The 22,748-nt window shown below is 35.6% G+C and overlaps 2 protein-coding genes across 13 annotated transcripts; one reads left to right on the top strand and one right to left on the bottom strand.

The window, feature by feature from the left end:
- Positions 1-583: 583 nt before the first annotated feature.
- Positions 584-15,542, top strand: SGR2 (shoot gravitropism 2 (SGR2)). Of its 8 annotated transcripts, none has more exons than XR_015790291.1 (21): positions 584-1,436; positions 1,860-1,960; positions 2,520-2,714; positions 3,417-3,572; positions 3,794-3,865; positions 3,960-4,112; positions 4,705-4,755; positions 5,383-5,553; positions 6,320-6,469; positions 8,832-8,897; positions 8,990-9,505; positions 9,610-9,682; positions 9,774-9,895; positions 10,053-10,125; positions 10,759-10,861; positions 11,379-11,472; positions 11,562-11,624; positions 13,001-13,049; positions 13,465-13,568; positions 14,361-14,427; positions 14,909-14,965. XR_015790291.1 is itself a non-coding variant. In XM_022296744.2 (21 exons), exons 1-21 carry the CDS (start codon positions 1,193-1,195, stop codon positions 15,135-15,137), a joined length of 2,772 nt encoding a protein of 923 aa, XP_022152436.1. In that variant the 5' UTR covers positions 588-1,192; the 3' UTR covers positions 15,138-15,542. The 8 variants fall into 8 exon arrangements, 7 of the variants coding, with proteins under 7 accessions (XP_087978985.1, XP_022152436.1, XP_022152435.1 ...); XM_022296744.2 differs by having other exon boundaries at positions 588-1,436; positions 9,050-9,505; positions 14,381-14,427; positions 14,909-15,542; XM_022296743.2 differs by having other exon boundaries at positions 588-1,436; positions 9,795-9,895; positions 14,381-14,427; positions 14,909-15,542.
- LOC111020171 (phosphoribosylaminoimidazole carboxylase, putative / AIR carboxylase) lies at positions 15,504-22,571 on the bottom strand. 5 transcript variants are annotated; one of them, XM_022296748.2, is made up of 17 exons: positions 22,053-22,571; positions 21,759-21,857; positions 21,398-21,613; positions 21,166-21,277; positions 20,671-20,733; positions 20,423-20,561; positions 20,058-20,113; positions 19,243-19,316; positions 18,604-18,751; positions 18,318-18,491; positions 18,024-18,111; positions 17,825-17,935; positions 17,380-17,477; positions 17,183-17,300; positions 16,715-16,809; positions 16,102-16,208; positions 15,504-15,965 (listed from the first exon to the last, which is right to left on the bottom strand). In XM_022296748.2, exons 2-17 carry the CDS (start codon positions 21,836-21,838, stop codon positions 15,884-15,886), a joined length of 1,761 nt encoding a protein of 586 aa, XP_022152440.1. In that variant the 5' UTR covers positions 21,839-21,857; positions 22,053-22,571; the 3' UTR covers positions 15,504-15,883. The 5 variants fall into 5 exon arrangements, 4 of the variants coding, with proteins under 4 accessions (XP_022152440.1, XP_022152438.1, XP_022152441.1 ...); XR_015790292.1 differs by adding an exon at positions 16,334-16,424 and having other exon boundaries at positions 15,945-15,965; positions 21,759-22,571; XM_022296746.2 differs by having other exon boundaries at positions 21,759-22,571.
- Between the last annotated feature and the right edge of the window lie 177 nt (positions 22,572-22,748).

Genomic DNA, 22,748 nt, shown 5'->3' with positions numbered 1-22,748 from the left:
TAGACTCTAAATTCAAAGTTCAGGATTTTATTGGACAATTTTAGAGTTCAAGAACATTTAAATACAAATTTGAATGTTAAATGGATTTATTAGATATTTTTAAAATTTAGGGACTTATTAAACATAAATCTAAAATTTTTATAATTAAACCTAATTTTTTAAAACACAATGAATTACATGCTTTCATCTAATTTTTGGTAAAATATTCTCCCAAATTAATCATTATGATAAAATTAATTTAATTGAAAAGATATGAAAATAATATTTAAGAAATATTTGTATGTAGTAAAGTTATATTTCTACTCGATGTTAACCGAATTTGAGGTGGGAGATAGAATTTCCATCTTTTTTGTACTAAATAAAAAGTCGTGTAAATCAATCTAGTATATTTTTTTTATTTAAACGATGTAACGTAATATCAACATCGCTTTTTTTTTTGTCAAAAAAAAAAAAAACTAGAAAACAGTTATTTTCAAAAGTAAAAAAAAGAAAAGGACTAAGAAACAGTTTGAAAGTTTGGGAATGAAAATAAATTACATAAAAATCTACCAGAAGTTTATCCCATCACCCACAAAAGAACAAGAACAAGAAGAAACGAAGGAACCCGACCCATCCACTACGGAACAAAAATAATTGGAACATCTCAATTCTGAAGTAACCACTGCACCGCTGCGGTTGCGTCTGTCACCGCCTGTCTCCAATCGTACCGCGGCCCACGGTCACCCCTCTCTCCACCGAATTCCCTTGGATCGAACATGCAGGAGCAGGACAAGGACCTCAATGGCCATTGATTCCCACCATCTCCCACAGCCATCTGGAACTCGACGTGGTCTTGTGTAATTCCAGCCATTCTGCTTCTGCATCATGCTTGACGAAGCCAAATTCTCACACCGCACCAGTCCAACTCTGTTTGGCCATCTCTCATAACTTAGAACAAAATTGCTCCTCAGGGTGGCGTGTATACTACTTCAATTGGGTGCCTTTCGTTTTTGGTCATCTTAATTGTCACGTTATGTGGTTGTGTGTTTCTGGGATCTTGAAGGATTTCAACTGGGATTCGGGTCATAGTTGACGAATTTCTTGCCAGAAGAAAACTTGCTCAATTCTCTGAGCTAACCTGTCCGCTAATTGCTTCGGAACCTCTTTCATAGTGATAGGTTCCGAGGCAAAAATTATTCTATCAGACGCCGGAATGGATGCAAATAGTACGGAAGATATCGGTGGCGGTGACATGTTGACTTCGTCGGCTATAGGTTCTTCTGAAGTTCCAGAAGCGTCACCCGATTCACTAAAAAACACGCCATCTAACATTGCAAAATTGGAGGATGTCATCGAGCACTGCGAAGGTAGGCAGAAGTACCTTGCACATACCAGGAGTCCTTCCGATGGCGGTGATGTCCGCTGGTATTTCTGTAAAGTACCTTTGCTTGGGACTGGTGAGTGCTTTTCATCTTATTTATCTTCAGCGTTTTCAAACTATTGACGGGGAACAAAGTAGAAGACCAAGACGAAAAAAATTGGAGCAAAATTTTGAAGTTTAAACCAAGAGTCACATTTGAGGAAACTAAGAAACCTGTTTTATGAAGACGTATCCCAAAATTGTATTCAGCCATTGACTTCCTTATAAACTTTTGAAACTATATAATATGTATATATTTTATCTATATTTTCTATATGAGATAAATAAAATTGTAGTTATTTCCATTTTTCTTACGAAGGTTTCCTTCTCAACTTGTCACCTCTATGTTTCCGTTTTAATGTAGTTGATGTTCTCGTTAAGAATAGGACTTCGCTAGGAGATTTTGGATCAAAGGGCTTTCAAACCTTTTGATGACTCTCTGCTGCTTATGTTTCGACAGAGCTAGCTGCATCAGTTCCTAAGACTGAAATAGTAGGAAAGGGTGACTATTTTCGATTTGGCATGAGGGATTCTCTTGCAATAGAGGCATCTTTCTTGAAGGTGTATTTTTCGACCTCTTGGGTAGTCAGTGAATGCTTATGTTCCCCCATATTTCATGTATTGCTCATAGTGAAATATCTTGGAGTTACCTTCTACAATATCTTTAACTCATGAGATTGACTGTCCATTCACCTGCATGTGCATGGAATTCATTTTCAGAAGCTAATTACAGTTTTAATTAGTTTATTTTTGGAACTAGTTGGCTGGTTTATGGGAATTATGTAAATAAAGGAATTGTAGGAGATTCAATGATGTACTTAGGGAGGTTGAGGATTCTTTTGATCTAGTCATTATTGTTACTGCGAGTTGGGGTATTTTCTCAGAGACGTTTTGTAATTTCCCTTTTTTATGCCAGTTGGAGTACTTTTTGTATTCTCGTTTGCCTTGGTCTTTTCAGTTGCAATTTTTCATCATCTTGGATGAAAAGTTCTAGTTTTTCTTTATATATGAGTTTGTATGTGTGCGTTTCAATATTTATAATGTTTCTTGTCCTCTTCATTTTAAAGTTAGTGGGAAAAAATGTTTAACAATTCTTTGCATATTTTGGATTTGAATATAGAGAGAGGAAGAGCTACTTTCTATTTGGTGGAAAGAGTATGCAGAATGTAGTGAAGGGCCAAAGGAAAGATCTGGTTCCAGTCAGAGGCTTGATAAACAAAGACATGAATCTGCTTCAGAGGTTGCTAAATTAGTCAAGTTGTATGATATTGAAGAAGAGCGAGTTGGTGTCCCTGTCAAGGGAGGACTATATGAGGTCAATTTGATGTAATCTATATTTTTAAAAATTCCCCCCCATGTTTTATACTAGCACCACATTGTATAGCACTATCTTGATTTGTATTCTTTCCAGTTGTTAAATGTAACACATTTAGATGTTATGAAAATTGAATAGTTTTAGTGACGTGAAAAGTATTTCTTGTTTCTAGAAAAATTGTGTTTTTTTTTGTTGCACGTGTCATTCTGGAAGAAGATTTGTTTAAATGTCAAAGGTGGGAAGATGAAAGTTATGTTATTTATTTTGGTTAATGGGCTTATAAACAGGAAATAATTAAGATAAACCTGAGTTACAAAATGTCAACAGTTCATTAACAATGAAGAAATTAGTATCACTAATTAATGTTTGCCTTCTGGGTAGATTTATTCTCGAGATTCAAACTGTGTGGACTGTGGTCCCACATCAATAGTTTCTTTCTGCATGGATTCTAAACGTTTTGATTGGATGGATTCAATGAATGTCTTATTTTCTCTAATTAGAAATATTAACATTTTTAAAGTAAAAATGTTTTTGTAATCTTTTACTGTATGCTTCAGTTTAATTATAATTTTGTTGTTAAACTATATTATAAATTTTCTTAGATATCATATCCGATGTTCAATTATCTTTTCAAATTATACATTGTTTTCTTTTTTGTTTAATATACAAATGCTTGCAACTGAAGTCATATTACATATGCAGGTTGATTTAGTGAAGAGACATTGTTTTCCTGTTTATTGGAATGCAGAAAATCGTCGGGTGATGAGAGGTCATTGGTTTGCACGTAAAGGAGGACTTGATTGGCTTCCAATTCGAGAGGATGTTGCCGAACAGTTAGAAATTGCGTATCGCAGTCGGGTTTGTTTTTTGTTCTCTAATAGATCATCTTCTCTTATTTTTGAACCATTCTCCGAGTTGTTGCTTGGAAGTTTTGTATTCAAAGCGTCTCAGAGTTTTTATGATGAAGAAATGCTTCCACGTGAAATATTTTCATTTGTTTTGGTGCAGTTTCTAGTTTATCTTCATTTCTAAACTAGAATGAAAATTTTAAATATCTTATAAATGTGATTTTGATCTAGGTGTGGCGCCGGAGAGCATTTCAGCCATCTGGACTTTTTGCATCACGAGTTGATTTACAGGGATCTACCCCAGTATGTAAACCATTTGGAGCACGGAGGCTTAGTTTGTTGTTTCATCATTACTTGAAAATTAGGATCATGATTTATCTTGGAATTCCTAATGTAGGGACTTCATGCTCTTTTCACTGGGGAAGATAATACGTGGGAGGCTTGGCTGAATGTGGATGCTTCTGGTTTTTCTAGCGTTATTGCTTTGGGTGGCAATGGAATTAAGTTAAGGCGTGGCTATTCCCCATCTAACTCTCCTAAACCTACTCAGGTCTGTACTTCTTTCTTTCCAGTAGTTCTGTGCGTATAATTTTACTTGGGGAACTCCCCCTCCCCCAAGCAAGAAAGGGTCATAATGGAGGATTGAGAATCCTATTAGGTATCGGAAGAAAGGTATCATTTCTGGATGCAACTTTAGTTCTAATATTGTTACTATAAATGTTGACAATTTTCTTGAAATGTTGAAATATACTATAACCTGAATGTATGCACCTTTTTTTTTTAATATAAATTTTCTCTTGAAAATGATGTGGCTTCTTTCCACCATATGCCTCAGGTATCTTTTGTTTTCCCTTTAAGACATTTTTCACTGTGATCCATGCCCTTGAAAAACATTCAATATGGAACTCCCTCATTGAATATAACTGCCATCAATTCGGTCTTAAACATGAGAAATAACTTGCGTGCTGCAAAGCAAGAGTCAATATTGAATGATATAAACGAGGATTGAATGTGGAAATGAAGTTGTGGTTTCTTCCGGAAAAAAGTTACGTTCTCCAAATTGGAGCAAATGAAAAGCAGTTTATCCTCCTTTTTTGACAAGGTTTTCTCCCTCACATTTTTATTCCTTCTGATTTCTCAAGGATGATTTACGTCAGCAGAAGGAAGAAGAAATGGATGATTACTGTTCACAGGTGTGTCTGCTATCATTGAGCTTCCTGACTTTTTTTTTTCATGTTAGCATCGATCCCCTTAATATCCATCCATATTATTATTAGGCTAAATAAATGTTTTTTCCTTAATATTCCCTTTTGTTTAGAAAGTTTCATTGTTTCAATTTTGGTATCTTATGTTTAAAATTTTTCAATTATATAATCTTTGTTGGTGAATGCTAAAATTGGCTTATAATAAGCTTAGATGTAAAAATGTATCGGTAGGAGAGAAATTTAGAGGACAAATTTGGTTAAAATTTCAGTCACCTCTCCGACGATCTGGTTGATAGCCGCCCTAGTTTTAACCCTGAGCCCTGAGGTTTTAACCTGCTTGATTACTACATATAACTGTTTTACTTGGTGAATTTTTGGGAAGTTATAACCAACATGATTATTATAGATAGCTGTTTTACTCGGTGAATGCGGAAAGCTATAAAGATTTCTGAAAAAATGGGAGACTATTCGATCTAATCTAATGTTTTAACTCTCTCGCTAATTTTGTATTTGTTTGATTATCTTATAATTAACTTGATTTCATAAAATAGTCTACATATATCATGTCACTTTGGAAACCACACTATTCATCTGTGGTTGTTGCTCTTGCTCTAGGTTCCTGTTCGGCACCTCGTGTTTATGGTTCATGGAATTGGTCAAAGGTTGGAGAAATCTAATCTTGTTGACGATGTTGGGAATTTTCGGCATATTACATCTAGTCTTGGAGAGCGACACCTGACTTTACACCAACGTAGCACTCAAAGAGTCCTCTTTATCCCATGCCAGGTAATTAAGGCCTCGTTTAATAATCATATATATATTTTTAATTTTCTGTTTTTCGAAATTAAACTTGTAAACACTACATGGTTATGTCACAGCTAACTTTTGAAAACTAAAAGAAAATAGTTCTTGAAAACTTGTTTTTGTTTTTAAAATTTGGCTATAAATGTGTTTTTAAGAAAGATGAAAATATACCCAAAAAAAATTATGAGTATGAGCAATGTTTTTAAGAAAGACGAAAATATATAAAAAAATCGTGACTGGTGAAAACATAATTTCTAAAAGCATAAAACTAAAAACAAAATGGATATCAAATAGGTCAAGAAACCCTTTTTTTTCCACCCTACGTTTGGATAGAATGTGAGAGTTTCTTATATGTTGTCTTTCCAATTTTTTTTTCTTTTTTATTTCTCCCCTTTGTTTTTCGTTATTCTGTAATGGCATTTGTTACTACGACATGATACTTTAGAATTCTCTTGTTTAGATATAGACATGATGATATTGGGCTTTGAAAGATATCAAAAGAATGCATTATAACTCTAATAGTCTAATGTAAGCCTTTTGCCATTGTGGTCTCAATCTTACCACTTTTTGTTGGTTAATACCATCATTGTTGTTTGTGCTTTCTAGTCTTATAGATTATTCCACGTGTAGTTTCTGTCAACCTATTATCTCTATTTACTTCTCATTCTTCTTTGCTTCCTGGAATATTTTATATATCTGTTCATCTCTATTATTATGCTTTTACCATTTAACTATTTTTTTTCCCCAGTGGAGGAAGGGTCTGAAGCTTAGTGGCGAAGCAGCTGTTGAAAAAATTACTTTAGATGGAGTGAAGGGTTTGCGTGTCATGTTGGGTGCAACTGCTCATGATGTTTTATATTACATGAGCCCCATATATTGTCAAGACATCATCAACTCGGTAGAGCATGCTTTGTTTGGATTGTTGTTATCCAATACTTTCATCTTTTCTATACTGGTTCTACATAGTTCTTTATATATGGATTATGCTCTTTCATGTCTGTATATAATTCATATGCAACTGAGACATTATCAAAGAAGGGTAAATATATATTTACGTTATGAGCTTTGTCCTTTAATTATTAACTAATGCACTACCGTATTTATATGTGCCTTGTTACAAAGAAGGGTCATGTTAGAAGAATTACAAAGTTTGGTCCTACCAATCTCAGTACTTTGTTCTATAAAATTATGACCAATGTAAGTTGGAGACTTAAAAAGGTTCTGTCTTCCACAATTACTGAATTCGAACCAGCTTTTGTTGGTGGAAAGCAAATGATCAATTCTTGCCTTATTTCCAATGAGCTCATTGATGAGAGAAAATCAGCAGTAATACATAACCAGTCAACTTTTTTTCCCATCTTTGATTCTTGGTGGAGGGATGTTTCTTGTTTAAGGATGGTCTAGCCGTTTATTTTAGTTAAAATGGAAATTGGTCAAGCAGCCTCTTAAGTCATAGAAGGTGCTTGGTCAGGCTGATGCTTGCCAAGTTGAGGTCGCTAGTGAGATCAGCTTTATTTTTTATTATTATTATTATTTTAGTGCTCTTCCAGAAGGGGTCCAATTTCTGAGGAGCTTTGGTCAGAACAGGTTTTCTCTAAAATTTGAACTCCATGTCTGGTGGTTAAGACATTATTTGGCACGAAAAATGTAAGTAAATAAATCGAGGCAAAAAGTCAGTTTTCTTCCACAATGTTGGTAATGATAGATGAGGAACTGTCTCAATCTTTTAAGTTCTAAGGACAGTGTTAATCTTGTGAATGAGGTCACATCCTCAAACTATTATTGTGAAAGGTTATTCTTTTTACAATGGAGCTCTAGAATTCTTCCTCCCAATTTGGATTGCCATATGCATTTATGAGAATTGGCTCGAGAGACCTTTCTTAGGTGCAGGTAAAGTCTTTAAAGAATACTGGGACACTTTCAAGCTTTATCTGATGGATACATTTCAGAATTTTTTGAGAGATGAATGTTGGCCTTTATGAAACTTTCAAGCTTGACCGCATTACTAAAATCTTAGTTGAGAGGTTAAAGAAAGCCATCCATCACTTCTACCATTTCGGTTATGCAATCTGCTTTCACTGATGGGGTAGACAAATTGTGGATCCTTCAAGTTTGTTTTTCAATCTTCCCAAGTTTGCTGTTGTGGGTATAGATATGGCTCCTTGTGAAGATATGAGGTCATGGAGCTTTGTAATTGCGAAATCGATGTTTGGTTCTCAGGAGCATTTGGAGGTAACAACAATAAGAGTGTTGATTTCTTGAAGCCTTTGAAAAGCTGATGAGGAGGCTTAACCAGTGGAAGAAATCTTAACTTTTCAGGGGAGAAGTGACCATCGCTTATACAATCCTCACTACTTTGGCCACTTGTATCTCTCTCTCTTATTTTTTTCCCCTGTTTTCGAACTCTCAAGTGTGGTGACTTCTTTGCCTGACAAGCTGATAAGAGACTTCTTCTCAGAAGGAGCTCATTTGGACAAGGGAAGCAATGTAGGAGGTGATCAATTTGGCAACTTCAACTCCATTAACAACCACATTTGAATCTTTTTTCGGATTACACCCATTATCTCAAGTTTTAGCTCGGTATGTGATGATGAAAAGAAACGGAATAAGCTTCAAGAACTCATATTACTATTACACATTATCAAACCCACTAAAAATGATTAAAAAATAATTAATTACTTAATTTAGTTTCTTTTTTGTTACTCATTTATTATTCTTTCTGTACCTTGCTTTATCATTGCCAATCAGAGAGGTTTATTCTTACTCCTCGACTTTTGTGGGGGTTGTTCCCCTCTTTGTAACTCTACTCCCCTTCTTGGATTTAATATGGATAGTTTGTATTTGTCCGTTTCTATTGAGTCCCTTCTAGTTATTGATGATGCATGATTTATGGAACTTTGTTTCTATTGAGTGCATTCTAGTTATTGATGATGCATGATTTATGGAACTTTGTCAATATGGTGGTGACACACACTCGCACACACACATTTATGGGGATATTAGAAAAATGAAAGAGAAGATACAACCTATAGGCTGCGGGGACCTCCCTTGCCAGGAAAAAACAATTACAGAAGCTCTTTCCAGCTTAAGTTAATCCAACAAATCCTGTGATTACAAAAAACAAGGGCACTCCAAGATATATTGTATACAATATGGAAGTGATATAATACCAGTCATGTAGTACTGACCGATTTTCATGATATGAAGCTGTTCAATGTCCATGGACCAAGGACTAAATGGGTGTTTTGATTTCTCTTCAGGTATCTAACCAATTAAACCGTCTTTATATGAAATTTCTTAGAAGGAATCCAGGATATGATGGCAAGGTATGTACATCAAAGATTATTTTACCATTATCTTCAGTCAAATTCCGTTATACAAATGGAATATTCTTATATATGCTGTAATTATTACTTAGGTTTCCATATATGGACATTCTTTAGGGAGTGTCCTTTCATATGATATCCTATGCCACCAGGAGAATCTCTCATCCCCTTTTCCGATGGATTGGATGTATGCGGAACCTACTAGAAGTGAAGGGTTCTCAGGGGTGGACAATAAATCCTCTACACGCAACTCTTCTTGCAGTACAGAGGATAAAAGTTCTACTGCAGCTTATGGAACTGCAGACATTGTCCACTTTACTAAAGAAGATGAGAGAAATGTGCATGAAATGCATCTGCATTTGGAAGATCCTTCAATTTTCCTGGATCCTGTGACGTCAAATTCAGCTGAACTCATAACTACACATGAAAATACTAGTGGGGGAACTGAGTATGATTCCAGCAAAAGGCTTCCTCACACAAGTGATGGGCTGGAGGAGTTTAAAAACTGGAACTGCGAGTTAGAGGTCCCCAGTGTAAATAAAGTTGCTGAGCTACAATTTGAGGATTCAATAGATAAAGATGAAGCAATCAAATCCCTGCAAGAAGAGGTCAGGACTGTTACACACGCATCTCATGTTTCACTAATTCTTGTATGCTCTCAACGTACAGCCTTCATTTATAGGATGTGTTATTTGAACTTCTCGTCTGTCAGGTTGATTATCTTAAAAAGAAATTGGCAGAACTTGAGTTGACGTCTGCTAGTAGGAATGGAGAATTGAATCAAGGTGCCTCCTAATTGTTTCATTTTTTTCGTTTTTTTCTTCTTATGGGAAGAAATTGTACAGATAGTATTTTTTGTCTTTGAAACAATATCAGGAAATAAGAAAAGTTCAATAGGTATGCCTAAGGAGCCCATATCAGAAGAGCTACCTCCTGAGCAAGACGATGAATCAAAGAGTTTTACTCCTCATATAAAGTACAAGAAGCTTGCATTCCAGGTAAGGGATGGGGAGTAGGATTGGGAAGAGAGTTTTTTTTTGTATATATTTCAATGTATATGTGCATGTTATATTTAAATTCCATTCTCAACGTGCTGAATGTCAATGAGCGTTGGTTTTTTCTCACTATTTTATGTGTATTTTTATCTTCAATTAGGTTGATACATTTTTTGCTGTTGGATCTCCTCTTGGGGTGTTCCTTGCACTTCGCAACATTCGTATTGGAATTGGTAAGCTCAAATTTATGACATGCTAGCTACATGGTCACATGAAATATTTGTGGAAAATAATTGTAGTAATCGTTATTTATCTATCTGAAAGGGTATATTTTTTCAAGGTAAATTTGCATGATTGATGATACAAGGGTCCCCAGCTGGAGGACCATATATAGCTCGTGTAAACTCTCTATCTATGTGGTGTTTGTTTTTAAGTTGATAATGGACAGCTAAATTATTTAATATGAAGCTAGATAACATTAGGTCCATTAAATGATTTCAATAAGTCAGTTTTCAATGGTAAGAGCTATCTGCTCCATTTTGCTTCTTGATCCTTCCAGACCCTAGAAGTAATTCTCATGCTGACCTGATTTAATTTTAATTGATTAACTTAAAAACGAATATTGGTCTTGTATTGCAGAAACATGGAGATTTTTCTTTGTGGTTTTTAAATAGCAAGTCTATTTATTTTGTCATTGATATTAGATGTGATCTTCCTGAATTCGGAGTTATTCATAATAGGTTTTGATTTGGGACTTCCAAATTTGCACTCAAAGATTTGGTTTATACGCTACAAAGAGTTGATTGTTTGTTATGATATGCATAATGGTTTTGATGACACTAAAAATTTATTTGTTTTGTCTCCAGGAAAAGGGAAAGAATATTGGGATGAAGAAATTGTAAATGAAGAGATGCCATCTTGTCGACAAATGTTTAACATTTTTCACCCATTTGATCCTGTAGCATACAGGTCTTTGAAAGCACCCTTTGTAATGCACATGTTGAGAATGCAGATGGTTTATTTTAACCATTCAAGTGCTTGAATCTTTTTTCATAACCAGCTATCTTGTGATTTACTGTCTGTTATTTGATTGACATTTTTTTTTCTTTTTGACGCCTGAATTTTGTCTGACACACCATAATTATTTATTTATTGCTTTAAAAATACTTCTTCGCTTTCTGGCCACACATTCTTGGATCCATTTGTTATACATTAGTCACTTATCCACTGAGAACAACCACATGCTTACGGATTTGCGTATTGACTCGTGCTCCAAAAATGCATGGTTAGAGAGTTTTGTACTTGCTATTGTGTCTGAGCTCATTCATAATTTTTTCAAATGAAATTCTTTAATTATGAGAGAGAAAAAATGTTGTGATTTTCTTAAGTCTTAAATCAGTGTCTATTCTGTAATTATATTTCCTCTTGATATGGTAGTATAAATTATGGAAAAACGTATAATAGAAGCTTTGTTGCATTTATACAGAATAGAGCCACTTGTTTGCAAGGAGTACATGCTCAAGCGACCTGTTATTATACCATTCCACAGAGGTGGAAGGAGGTTGCATATTGGATTTCGTGTAAATATCTTCATCACATTGATATAGTGAATTTCAGTCATTTTTAACTTTCTTTATCATTCTGATTGATTTTCCTCTATGTTATGCAGGAATTTACTGATAATTTGGCACTTCGTTCTCAGGCAATGAAGGACAATCTACACACTCTGGGGGTAGGCTGTACTAGACTTTCTAAGAATGGGCCTTTTTATCTTCTCATGCATGACTTGGTTTTTTTATTTTCTTTTCAAACCTTTCAAATCAAATTTCTCAAAACTTTTATCATAAATACAAGTACTGGCACACCATTTGATTTCATGGCATGATGTCGAAACAACTAACGTGGAATCATTAATAATTACTTTTCTTCTATTTTTTTAGACAAAAAACAAACTTTTGATTAATATATGAAAAGATAGAAAAATATTCACTAATGAGAAATTATTCTAATTACTTTGCTTCTATTTTTGTTAACGTTGTACTTGGAGATTCTCTTGGGTGGAATTCCTTTTAAGGGGTGTTTATATGCAGTAACGAGGGGAGTGGAATATATATCATGAACTCATGTTGCTATTGGGTATTACCATCCTAAATCCCCAAAAATTAATTACTGAATTTATTAAATCTAATTGTAACTATCCTAGTTTAAAATGGTTAATTTTAAATTTAGCATGAAGTAACATAGTAAACAAAGTATCATTCATAAATCTAATATAACTTTAAACATTTAAATAATTTATGAGAAAAATATAATAAGATTTTATATACTGAATAAATAAAAATCTAAATCAAGTTTTACAAATTTGATTCTCATATGTGAGGGGGAATAAATATTTTATTTCTTATTTCTTACTGTTTTAAAGGTATGCATCTGTTTGCACAGTTCCTTTGTATTTATATTTTTATCTAAATGGTCTTGGTTAAAATTTAAATGTGATTTCCCCTACCATTTTTTTAATAAGAATCTGATTGTATTAATAACAAAGGAAAGCAAATTGGCCACATTACTATTTGGAGAGGTCTGTTTGATATCTAAAAATTGCTCAACAATAGTTGGACAAGTGGGGAGTTGGAATGCTGGGTAAACCAGAAAAGTTTGGGTAGAGCCAGATCTAAATGTTGGCTAGGTAATTAGCTTGTAAGAGTAGTTATGAATCCTGTAGACCATTTCTCGGTGGTGAAGGGAGGGCCCCAATTGGTAGAGTAGGGAATGAGGAAGCCCCCAAAAGATAGTGAAGTACAACCTTCCAGTCTTCTGTAATCATTGCTAAACTGTAATAACAAAGGGATTTTCCCTACATTTCTTTATGTTTTCTATTTTCGAGTGTGCATACAGAACCAAGTAACTGCTTGACTTTTGGTTAGGAGGCCAAGAGTGCCAACTTATGTGTGCTAGTATTTACAATTGTGCTTGTTAAACTTGCCTGAACTTGAGTTTGGTTTTGGAGTTCTCTGTTAAAGCACAAATAAGCACCTTTCGAATTATATATGTTTGGCATTGGGTTAATATAAGAAATTGTTGAAGGGTCTGAGTTTCATTATTTGACAGGTTAAAGTACTCACAGTTTGCCAATCTAGAAAAGCAGATGTTCTAGAAGGTAATATATCAGTTTCTAATGCATTATTTGCCCTGATTTGTACCTCGTTACTTCTGTTCATAATCAATGCGGATGAACTATTAATTATCAGATCTGATTGGACATAACCATGTTTAGAACTAGTACTGCGTGAACCCCCAACTACTCACTAATTGAGCCTCCTTGCCACTACCAATAGCTTCATTTTTATGATCAGAGTAAGTTTCTATATGATGGCCTGTTGTCCAAGGCTTCCAGTCATACAAGAGTAGAGCCTCTAATTATACCAAACTAGTTCCAAGCAGGATCTTTGCGATAACTATGAGCCGTCCTTTAGAATGTCCTTCTCCCTTTCCTTATGTTTGTATATGAAAGTAAATAAAATATCGACTCATTTTTTTTTTTATCATATTTTTACTTTGTGCACCTAATGTAGAAGGAGCTGATGATTTGCAAGAAGGAGAACTGAAGTCTTATGGTGTTGCAATGATGGAGAGATTGACAAGAAGTGAAGAAGGTCGGATTGATCACATGCTTCAAGTATGTATTTCCTTTAACTATATGATGCTAAAACGTTGAATTTTCCATCTGTTTGAAGTCCATTGCTTATTCACGTGTAAATACATGATTACAAATTTGGAAACTAATACGTTTGGATGAGAAACCAAACTTTCAAGAAGAGGAGACTTTTAAGAAAATAGCAGGACAAAGTATACTACCACATGGAGGAGCTACTTTAGGTATCGCAACTTGAAGCATTTTGCATGCTATAAAAAATAATATTAATAACCTAACTTGAAGCGTTTTGCAAATAAGTAAAAGAGTATAATTGAAATGAGCCAAAAACCGGAGCAACGAAGAGTCTTTGAGCCAACTCAATATGCTTTTAATCCAAATTATGTTTAAAAATTGAAATAGTATTCTGTAAATCCATCAAGTCTTCTTGTAATTAGAAGTGTTAACAAAACATCATATTTGTCCCTGTTTTTCCACAAAAAGCCATACGTTATGGAGAACTGTCTTCTTGTTTTTATGGAACATCTGACTCGAGAGAAACTGGAGGATTTTAGGGGGCGGTTTGATCTACAGATAGGCTTACTTCTTTTTGTAACCAGAGGGTTTGGTATTTGTCATTTGGTACTTAATTCTTAATAGTTAGAGCTCTTTTATTTAGTTTTGTTTGACTTTGGCCTCTATTTTTTCCTGGCTCCACTTGGTTTGGGTTATCCTTTCATCTGCTCTATGAAAGAGTATATATTTTTCCTAGTTTGAACCGTTTGTTTTCCTGACTTTTGAAAGTAAACTCTTGTGCTGATCTCTTTATACTTTAAGCTTTCACTTTGATCATGCAGGATAAAACATTTGAGCACCCGTATCTGCAAGCCATTAAGTCCCATACGTGAGTTTCACGTCTCTACTTCAATCAAGTAGAAATAACGCTCCCTTCCTAATCTATACCATTTATCAAGCAAAAATTTTCTGAAAAACCGTGTGCTGTTTTTTCCATATGTTGCCAAAACAATTAGAGGTCTGCAACTGCATGCTGTGGTGTAGACAATTGTCTTGGTAAATGTAGTACTCAGCGTCTAGTTTGTAAATTTCTAATTCATATCAAGCTGAGTCTTATTTCTTAAATATGATGTCAAAATGTGTACTAAGACCTGAAAGGGGAAAAAAAAAAAAATCTTGGAATCAATGTAAGAGGTGAGCAGCGAGTCCATGTGCTTTTTGTGCATATTAATTGCTGTTCGTAGGCTTTTAGACTTGAAAATTTTTCCGTATCGTGTCATTTTTCTGACTCTTCAATAGTTATGAGCAGAGAGAGGGTGTGTTGGTAAATTAGCTGTTCCACGTTCTAATTGGTGTGTTTTGGGGTGCAGAAACTACTGGAGGGATCATGACACTGCCCTTTTCATATTGAAACACTTGTATCGAGATATACCTGAAGATCCCGATACACCTCCAGAATATACTGAACCCGATTCAAAAGATTGCTGGTACAGTCAAAGAGAGAGTATTGAAGAGGAGCTTACTTTAACATTTTCCGATGAGACTGTGGTACGAAGCTTCTCGAGAAAAGCAAAGAAAATGATGAAAAACCAAAGATAGCCATTCAAGTTCAACAAAAGGCAATAGGATCTCACTTATGGCCGAGGCCTTAGTGAAGATGGGGACGGCTGGGATTGTTATGTTACTGCGAATGTGTGAATTCCCACCTTCACAAATGGGGAGAAAAGCAGTTGGCGGACTTGTGCTTATTTAACAAAACATTGTTTCTCCTTTCCTTCCATGTACATAGGAAAGGAAAACGAAATGGCCATGTAGCGATTTCAGATTATAACAACGTTACTTGTAAATTTTCTCTCTACCAGTTCTAGAAAGTAGGCAGATGAAGAGGTTACTAATTTGTAAAGCCTCGTAGTAATTGGTCATGTTGGAAAAATAAACAACGTTTCAGATATATGCTAAAAGGTGTGCACAAAAGAAAAAAATGGGAAGACTTATTTGAGTTCATTGGAGGTGACAATTCTGATTTCTTGTACAATAAAAGTCAACATGCTTCCGAGTCCGGAATCTGGAATGCTAATCATTCAGAGGATAAATAATTTGCAAAATTTGTGAACTAGGAAAGCACATAGCCACTGTAGCACCCAGTCGCCTAAACTAAATAAAAGGGGCTGTGGATCATTCCTGCACCTGATTTATTTTCCTTTTTGTTAGTACTCCATTACCAGGTCTTCCATTGTAGAAAATGAATGTGTTTCGACCAGATCTTGCGAATTAACTTCACAGGCAGAGTAAAAAACATAGAAGAATCTCCTTTTTGACATTATGGATTCTGGATAGAGGATCCACTACAGATCCCAACCATCTTTCTCCAACTTTTCTGCCTTACTCAACACATTTTTCTTCGTGTCTTCTTGAAACTGGCTCATCCTGCACATTAACGGTGTTGTCACCAACTGCAAACATATATCATAAGACTTTCTGTACTTTTTTCCCCTACCCAGCTCATTCTCTAACTAGAAGTTTCACTCTATATAGATATATATATATATGATAGGAGCAGCACCTTGAGACTAGATCTGCATCTGCCACTCCCAACATCCTTACTGCCAACAAGCCAGCATTGGTTGCGTTATTGATTGCAACAGTAGCAACCGGAACCCCCCTCGGCATCTGCAAGACCAGACCTTAAACAATCATAAATACTGCATATGGGAAGACACTTGTGAAACGGGAACGAATAATTGGCACAAATAATTGCCAAAAGCAGATAATAATGTTATTACATAGAATATTACCATTTACCACCAAAATACATCCCAAAGGTCATGCAGTCCTTAGGAAGAAAGTTATACCAGAAGGAAGAGTATGGTTGAAACTATCCTGGGCCTATCAGAGTACAATCCCGTTTTCCATTAAGCAAGTTCTACGTTAATAAACCTGCCGTCTACTTGCAAAACTAAAACTTATCAATTGTACAAAACCAATATATTCTCTTATACCAGAACATTCATTTAAAAGCTTGCTCTTAAGAAAAAGGACAAAATGAAGAAATGTTCAATCACAAATTACATCAATTGATCTTCAAAAATGCACCAAAGTTTGTGATTATCTGTCATTAAAAATTGTTAAAGAAACCAAAGACAACAGAGATTATTTTGAGACCAAAATGAAATTACCTGCACAATTGATAGAAGAGAATCAAGTCCATCCAACGCCGAAGCACGCACAGGGACACCAATAACAGGCAACGGAGTAAGAGAGGCAACCATTCCTGAAAATCCAGCTACCAGCTGCTAATGAGAAATTTCCTACTTTTGAGAAAATAAATACATAAACCCCCATCATAGAGAGGCAACCATTCCTGAAAATCCAGCTACCAGCTGCTAATGAGAAATTTCCTACTTTTGAGAAAATAAATACATAAACCCCCATCATTTCTTTGTATACCAGATTTACACGAAGAACAATCAACTATCCCCTGAATTTACAACATGCAATAACCAGTTACCCAAGTACTTTTGAACCCAGGATCACTTAATCAAGCAAATTTTATCCACTTCACCAGCCCTTTGGAATTAATGTAATCTGATCGTTTGTTCTATCCAAATACAATATACTATAAAGGAAGCCTTTAAATGACTAGCCTGGTAAATGGGCTGCACCCCCAGCACCAGCAATGATAATCTGGATCCCTCTCTCCTGGGCAGATGACGCGTAAGAGAACATCCAATCAGGGGTCCGATGAGCAGAAACTATCTTTATCTGCGTATTTTTTGAAAAAAAGTAGCAGGTCAGAAATATATTATATATGTATGTCAATCATGAAAAATAAAAAACTAACCTCATAAGATACACCAAACGTGTCAAGGACCTTTGCAGCATCTCTCATTACAGGAAAATCCGAATCAGAGCCCATTATGATTCCAACACGGTGCTCAACTGTGTTGAATGTGATGTTAATACGGAAGAAAAATAATCGAATAGAAAAAAAAAAAAAAATCGAACTGTATTATACATGCAACTATGTAAGCAATTTCAGTGATACCTACCAATATTTAAGCAAGAAAGAAGCCTTCATTAGAAACAAAAAATAAGAAGGCTAAAAAGCTCCTATGTGTTTATCATACACGTTGTTTGGTTTTGTGCCTTGCAAATTCTGCACTTGAAATTCTAATTAAAAAATTAAAAACATTATAAGATAGGTTATAGATGATCCAGAGTCAGAATACTGGATTCTTTTTGAGATAAAGGAGTAAAACATGAAAGCATCCTGAAGGGAGGCTGACCTGCAGGCTTTTCAGAAACTTCATCAAGCACGGATGATAATAAATTTTCTACAACACTGATCGAACGGCCAACAATGGTGATGTGACCCATCTTTCTTTGCCTTCTCATGTCTGGTTCATTGCAAAGGGAGTGAATTAATTGTTGAGCTCGCAATTCAAAAAGAGGAAGAAAAATAGGAAGAAAATTTTAAAGTCTAACCTGGTTTATCATACCAATGAACAAAAGCTCCAGATATACTCAATGCCCTTTGCATCAGTTGATGAGCTAGATAAAAACCAGGTTCCCCCTGAAAGAAACAGCAGTAGAACAACCATCAGAAGTGCTATAGTTATGACTACCAAATGCATATGTGAAATTCAAAATAAATAAAATACCTCACCTAACTTATATTTTTTCTTCCTCTTTTTTTTTTCTTTTTTTTTATAGGAAATATAACTTTTATCAATTAAGAAAAGATCACAAAGCAAAAGGGGATAAGGTATCCTTAATTACCTCATCTTCACCTAGAATGTTATACATAATCGCAGCTGGAGTTATCATTGATGGATCACCGAGGGGAAGACCAAGGACTGCCCGCAAATGCTGCTCAAATTGAGAGGTCTTGCAAGACTCAATTGTGTAATGACCGCTATTATGAGGTCTAGGAGCTACTTCATTCAGTAAAATCTGTTAAAAGAAAAGAGATAAGCAGTACATTAGTCCCAGAGTCCAAAAGAATAAAAATGCTAATAACATGATTTCTTTTATTTAACAACAACGTTAACATTGATGATACAACCTGACCATCTTCTGTCAGAAACAGCTCTACAGCAAAAATGCCAGCACCTTCCAGAGAGCCAACAGCTTTGTACGCAACATCAGTTGCAAGTTTCTTGATCTCCCATGACACGTTAGCAGGAGCTTTGACAATGTGACATATATTTTCCCTACAAAGATAAGTTTTCTAAATATTTTTTGTTTCAAAACCAGCTTTCATTCGAAAAATACAAAATGACCGACAAAACAACAGCCTAGAAAGAGCGCCCAAAACTAAGCTAACTAATGCGATGTCTAAATGCACAGTAGTATAACATCAATACAACTAGTCTCACAATTATCTTTTCGTAAGAAACAATTTCGTTCATTTTTTATTTTACATTCGTGTGCCTGGGCCAGCTTGCGCACCTCGACTAATCACGGGACAACTGCCTGATGCTCTAACCCCAACCCTAGCCACCAGCCATGACCAAACATTTAATTAGGACTTGCCAGATTTGAATCTTTTGTGTTCTATCACTACACCAAACACTTACGTAATAATATCATGAAGTTTACAATAAATCTCACAAATTTATCATTTTCAGTGTTTACAAGGAGAAATGGAAGTTAGCAAGAAGCGATATGAAAGAACATATAAAAATCGGATCTTTCATCTTACTTATGAATAGTTTCAACAACAGGATAGCAAGCCATGGAGTTGTCTCTACCTCTTGCAACAACAACAGACAGTTCCTATCACACAAAAGGAAAGCAAAAGTCAGATGTCATCCTGAATAAATATATGCAAACAGAAACTTCATATGGTTAGGTCCAGCATTTCTACAACATATAAGAACAGCAGTGTAAATCTATCATCTTAGGGCTTTTTGGACTTCGCAAGGAGAAAACATGTGTGGGTATGAGGCATCTTTGTGCTTCAATAAAATGTGTAAGAGCCACTGCTTCATTCAAGTGAAAGGTCGCGTGTAGTGTAAATGTGATCAGAAGATTCCCTTGGTTTCTAAAATGGTGTAGTGACCAGTGATGATCACAAATGGTATAGCACAGCCAAGGGCCCCAAGCTTAAAAGAAAAGGGAGTGTTTTATTGGCAAGGTTTGAAAAGATGATACAATTTCCAACTTATCAAATACTGGACATATCTGTTCAAAGACTATGCAACTTTTTTTCATTTATCATATAGTCACGCATTCTTACACAATAAAAGAAAACAAAAAAACTGTAGATACTAGTATTTTATGACTCTCTCTTGGTGTAGATTCTATGCTCCTTTCAACAACTATACCTTAAATGCTTAAATTTTCTTTAAGCTAACTGGAAGAGCTTTTTTAATCTTCCTTGCTTGAGGCTTGGCTTTACTCTCAATGAAGTTTTTTGGCTTCTTATGGAAAAAAAAGGTTATATATAAGAAGATGAAAGCAATGAAGAATAGAGTGAATGATCAACCAGGCAAACAACATATGCTAAGAACTAACCTTCACAAAAGGTGCCCACTTCTCGACATATAAGCCACGCTCAAATCCACCAAGAGCTGCACATATTGACAAGTTTATAAGAAATTAGAAAAGGGAATAATTATATTAGATAAAATAATATGGAAATTTTAAAACTAAAGCCTCAACTAACACAAGTAAAAGAAACAAATGGATAAAATCCCTGATTGCATAGACTCTCAAACAAATTACTACAGATATGAATAAAAGATATAACACAAGTTATGTGACTGTTTTTAATAATTGCATAAATTAGATTGTTATATTGCATAATATGATTACTATATCGCACTTTAAATATTTAATAAGGATCTGAAATAAAAAATTACATATCAGATATATCTCACCAGAAATGGCAGAAGAAAGCTCCTCTGCACTTTTTGCAACAGCATTTCCGCGTCCATCATAAGCTAACCTTTTGCTCTTAATCATGAGAGGATAACAAAATATGTCACCTGCTTTCTTTGCACCTTCAAGATCATTGATCTGTCAAAGACACCATTAATGGTCAATAAGTTATCTGCTACTATTAAACATAAATATAAGGGCAAGCATAGCAACACTATTGAGGAGAAATTCATGCAGAGAATATAACCTGCATAAACTCAGGCAGTGGAATTCCATGCTGAGAAAAATGAACTTTTTGGAGATATTTGTCCTGAAACATAATAGATGATAAAGGATCAGAAGTAATAAGCAAAATCGTAGACAGTTGATTTCAATCTCTGAACAACATAACGGTGGAGGTCAGAGGATCTAATCTTCTTGAGCAGATTGCAAGGACAATTTGGTATGTGTAAAACAAATAAATTAGTCAGTATTTGAATTGATGTCTAGAAGACTAGTACTGCAAGATATCTAAGATGTAATTAAGAATTCCACTTAACAGCGCTATAAGCAAACTATTGGCTAGAAGCTTCTTTAAAGGGGTATGTATTATGTATTTCTCTATTTCCATAAAGAGGTAGCCATCATTCATCAGGTTCCCATAATTAAAGGTTGACTGAAAATCTTAGAATTCACAAGTAATTTTTGCACTTAAAATAGAGATGGCTTTCAAAACCAAATGTACACCTGAAGAAAGACATACCTGAATTATACGGATGGTAGATGCTCTAGGTTGACAATCAATTCCTTGCTGCTCAAGAATCTCTAGCGTGGCAACATCAACGTGTTCAATTTCAACTGTTAATACTTCACATCTAACTACCATGAACGGAATTTGCAGTTACTACCATAAGCATTCAAGGGATGAAAATCCATGAAAACAATGCCAAAAAAAGAATGTTATGACCTGTAGATGATGAACGTCAAAAATATACCTCTTAGCAAATTCTTGAACAGTAGTACTATCATCAAAGTTACCAACCATGTGATAGTAAGCTAACGAACTAGCAGGGCAGTTTACAAGAGGATCGAGAATTGCAATTTTGATAGACAATTTAGAGGCAGCTTGACATAGCATACGACCCAGTTGGCCCCCGCCTAGTACACCAATAATTTTTTCGGAAACTCCACGTACAGGAGCTTCATCTTTTCTGCAAGATAATACCACAGAAGAGATTCTAGTTAAGTACTATTGCATTCTCATTTGTTCAGAATGTAGGGGTGGGGGGAAAATACACGCAAACACTCTCTCCGAAAAAAAAATATTCGAAAAGGTGCCGTGAATTGAAAATAAACCTGGGAAGAGTGTCGTTAGAATGAAGTGATGCACGGCAGTGTAAGGTCTGATTCTTGCGCTGCGGCTGCTGCTGAGCCATTTTTAGCAGTGAAGGGAAACTATGACATGGGATGATGTTTGAATCAACAAACCAGCTCAAATCTTTAATTCTTCGCGAAGATAGAGAGGGTGCACGTATAATATCCGAAACTAATACATAATTTGGGCGGCTCGGTGAAGCCATCCAGAAACTGGATAGTATCATATCGAAAATTTAAGCCAACGAAAAATAAAATACTCTCACTTCTACGTACAGTATGGCGGAATGTAGTGACTCGGCAACAATATCCCGCAGTCTATTGACCCCGAAATTTAACAACGAATTGAGCAGAGAAGCGGGAGATACTGAAGTTGGGATATTGAGTTCCGAATTGAACAAAAAAGACACACAGTTGCAATGGGAGATGACAGAGTAGCCAAAGACAGTTTGGGATGATTTTTCTGAGAGGCAAACTACAAGAAATGATGAAGAATCTGAAACTCCGATAGATTCAGAAACTCCAAAACTGGTGGCGGCCAAGAAAGACGGTAGTACTGCGGAGCGTGTTTGCAGATGCTTTGGCCGGACAGTAAATATACGGCTGGTCTCTGTGTTCTCTGCTTTTCCTCCCTCAATTTAACGCAATTGAAATGAAAGTGGTGTTGCACATCGGTTCGGTTTCCACATTGGAATGTATTCGGTTTTTCAATACGAACCAACCATTGTCCAGTTAGGCGCTGAACCTATTGGTTCGACTTCTCAGTTACGGCACAAGATCGGAGATTGAGGTCACGCTTGGGTCTCTGCCGAAGATCGATCAACGAACCGGAGCCGGAGCCGCGTCAGTGGTAGGGACGAGAGAGCGGCGCGAAGTCTTGAAGGGAGAAACGCACGAAGCGAACGAACGGGTCTGAGGGAGAAACTCGCGACGGCGGCGGGAGGAAGGGACGACGGCGTGAATAAAGGTCTA

Source organism: Momordica charantia, assembly GCF_013281855.1.
Source record: "Momordica charantia cultivar OHB3-1 chromosome 4 unlocalized genomic scaffold, Mcharantia_2.0 BLBB01000004.1, whole genome shotgun sequence".
Taxonomy (NCBI): domain Eukaryota; kingdom Viridiplantae; phylum Streptophyta; class Magnoliopsida; order Cucurbitales; family Cucurbitaceae; genus Momordica; species Momordica charantia.
This window is presented reverse-complemented; position numbering and strand designations above follow the sequence as displayed.

Bases quoted from the DNA above. Each gene is read 5' to 3' on its own strand.
- SGR2 (XM_022296742.2), top strand. From the start codon at position 1,193: ATGGATGCAAATAGTACGGAAGATATCGGTGGCGGTGACATGTTGACT. The intron at 3,573-3,793 runs GTTTGTTTTTTG...ATTTTGATCTAG, and splicing joins AAATTGCGTATCGCAGTCGG to GTGTGGCGCCGGAGAGCATT. The intron at 10,862-11,378 runs GTCTTTGAAAGC...GCATTTATACAG, and splicing joins TTTGATCCTGTAGCATACAG to AATAGAGCCACTTGTTTGCA.
- LOC111020171 (XM_022296746.2), bottom strand. From the start codon at position 22,003: ATGATACTATCCAGTTTCTGGATGGCTTCACCGAGCCGCCCAAATTAT. The intron at 21,278-21,397 runs GTATATTTTTGA...CATGGTAGTTAG, and splicing joins GTTCAAGAATTTGCTAAGAG to ATGTGAAGTATTAACAGTTG. The intron at 15,966-16,101 runs GTGCTGCTCCTA...GTTAATGTGCAG, and splicing joins GATGCAGATCTAGTCTCAAG to GATGAGCCAGTTTCAAGAAG.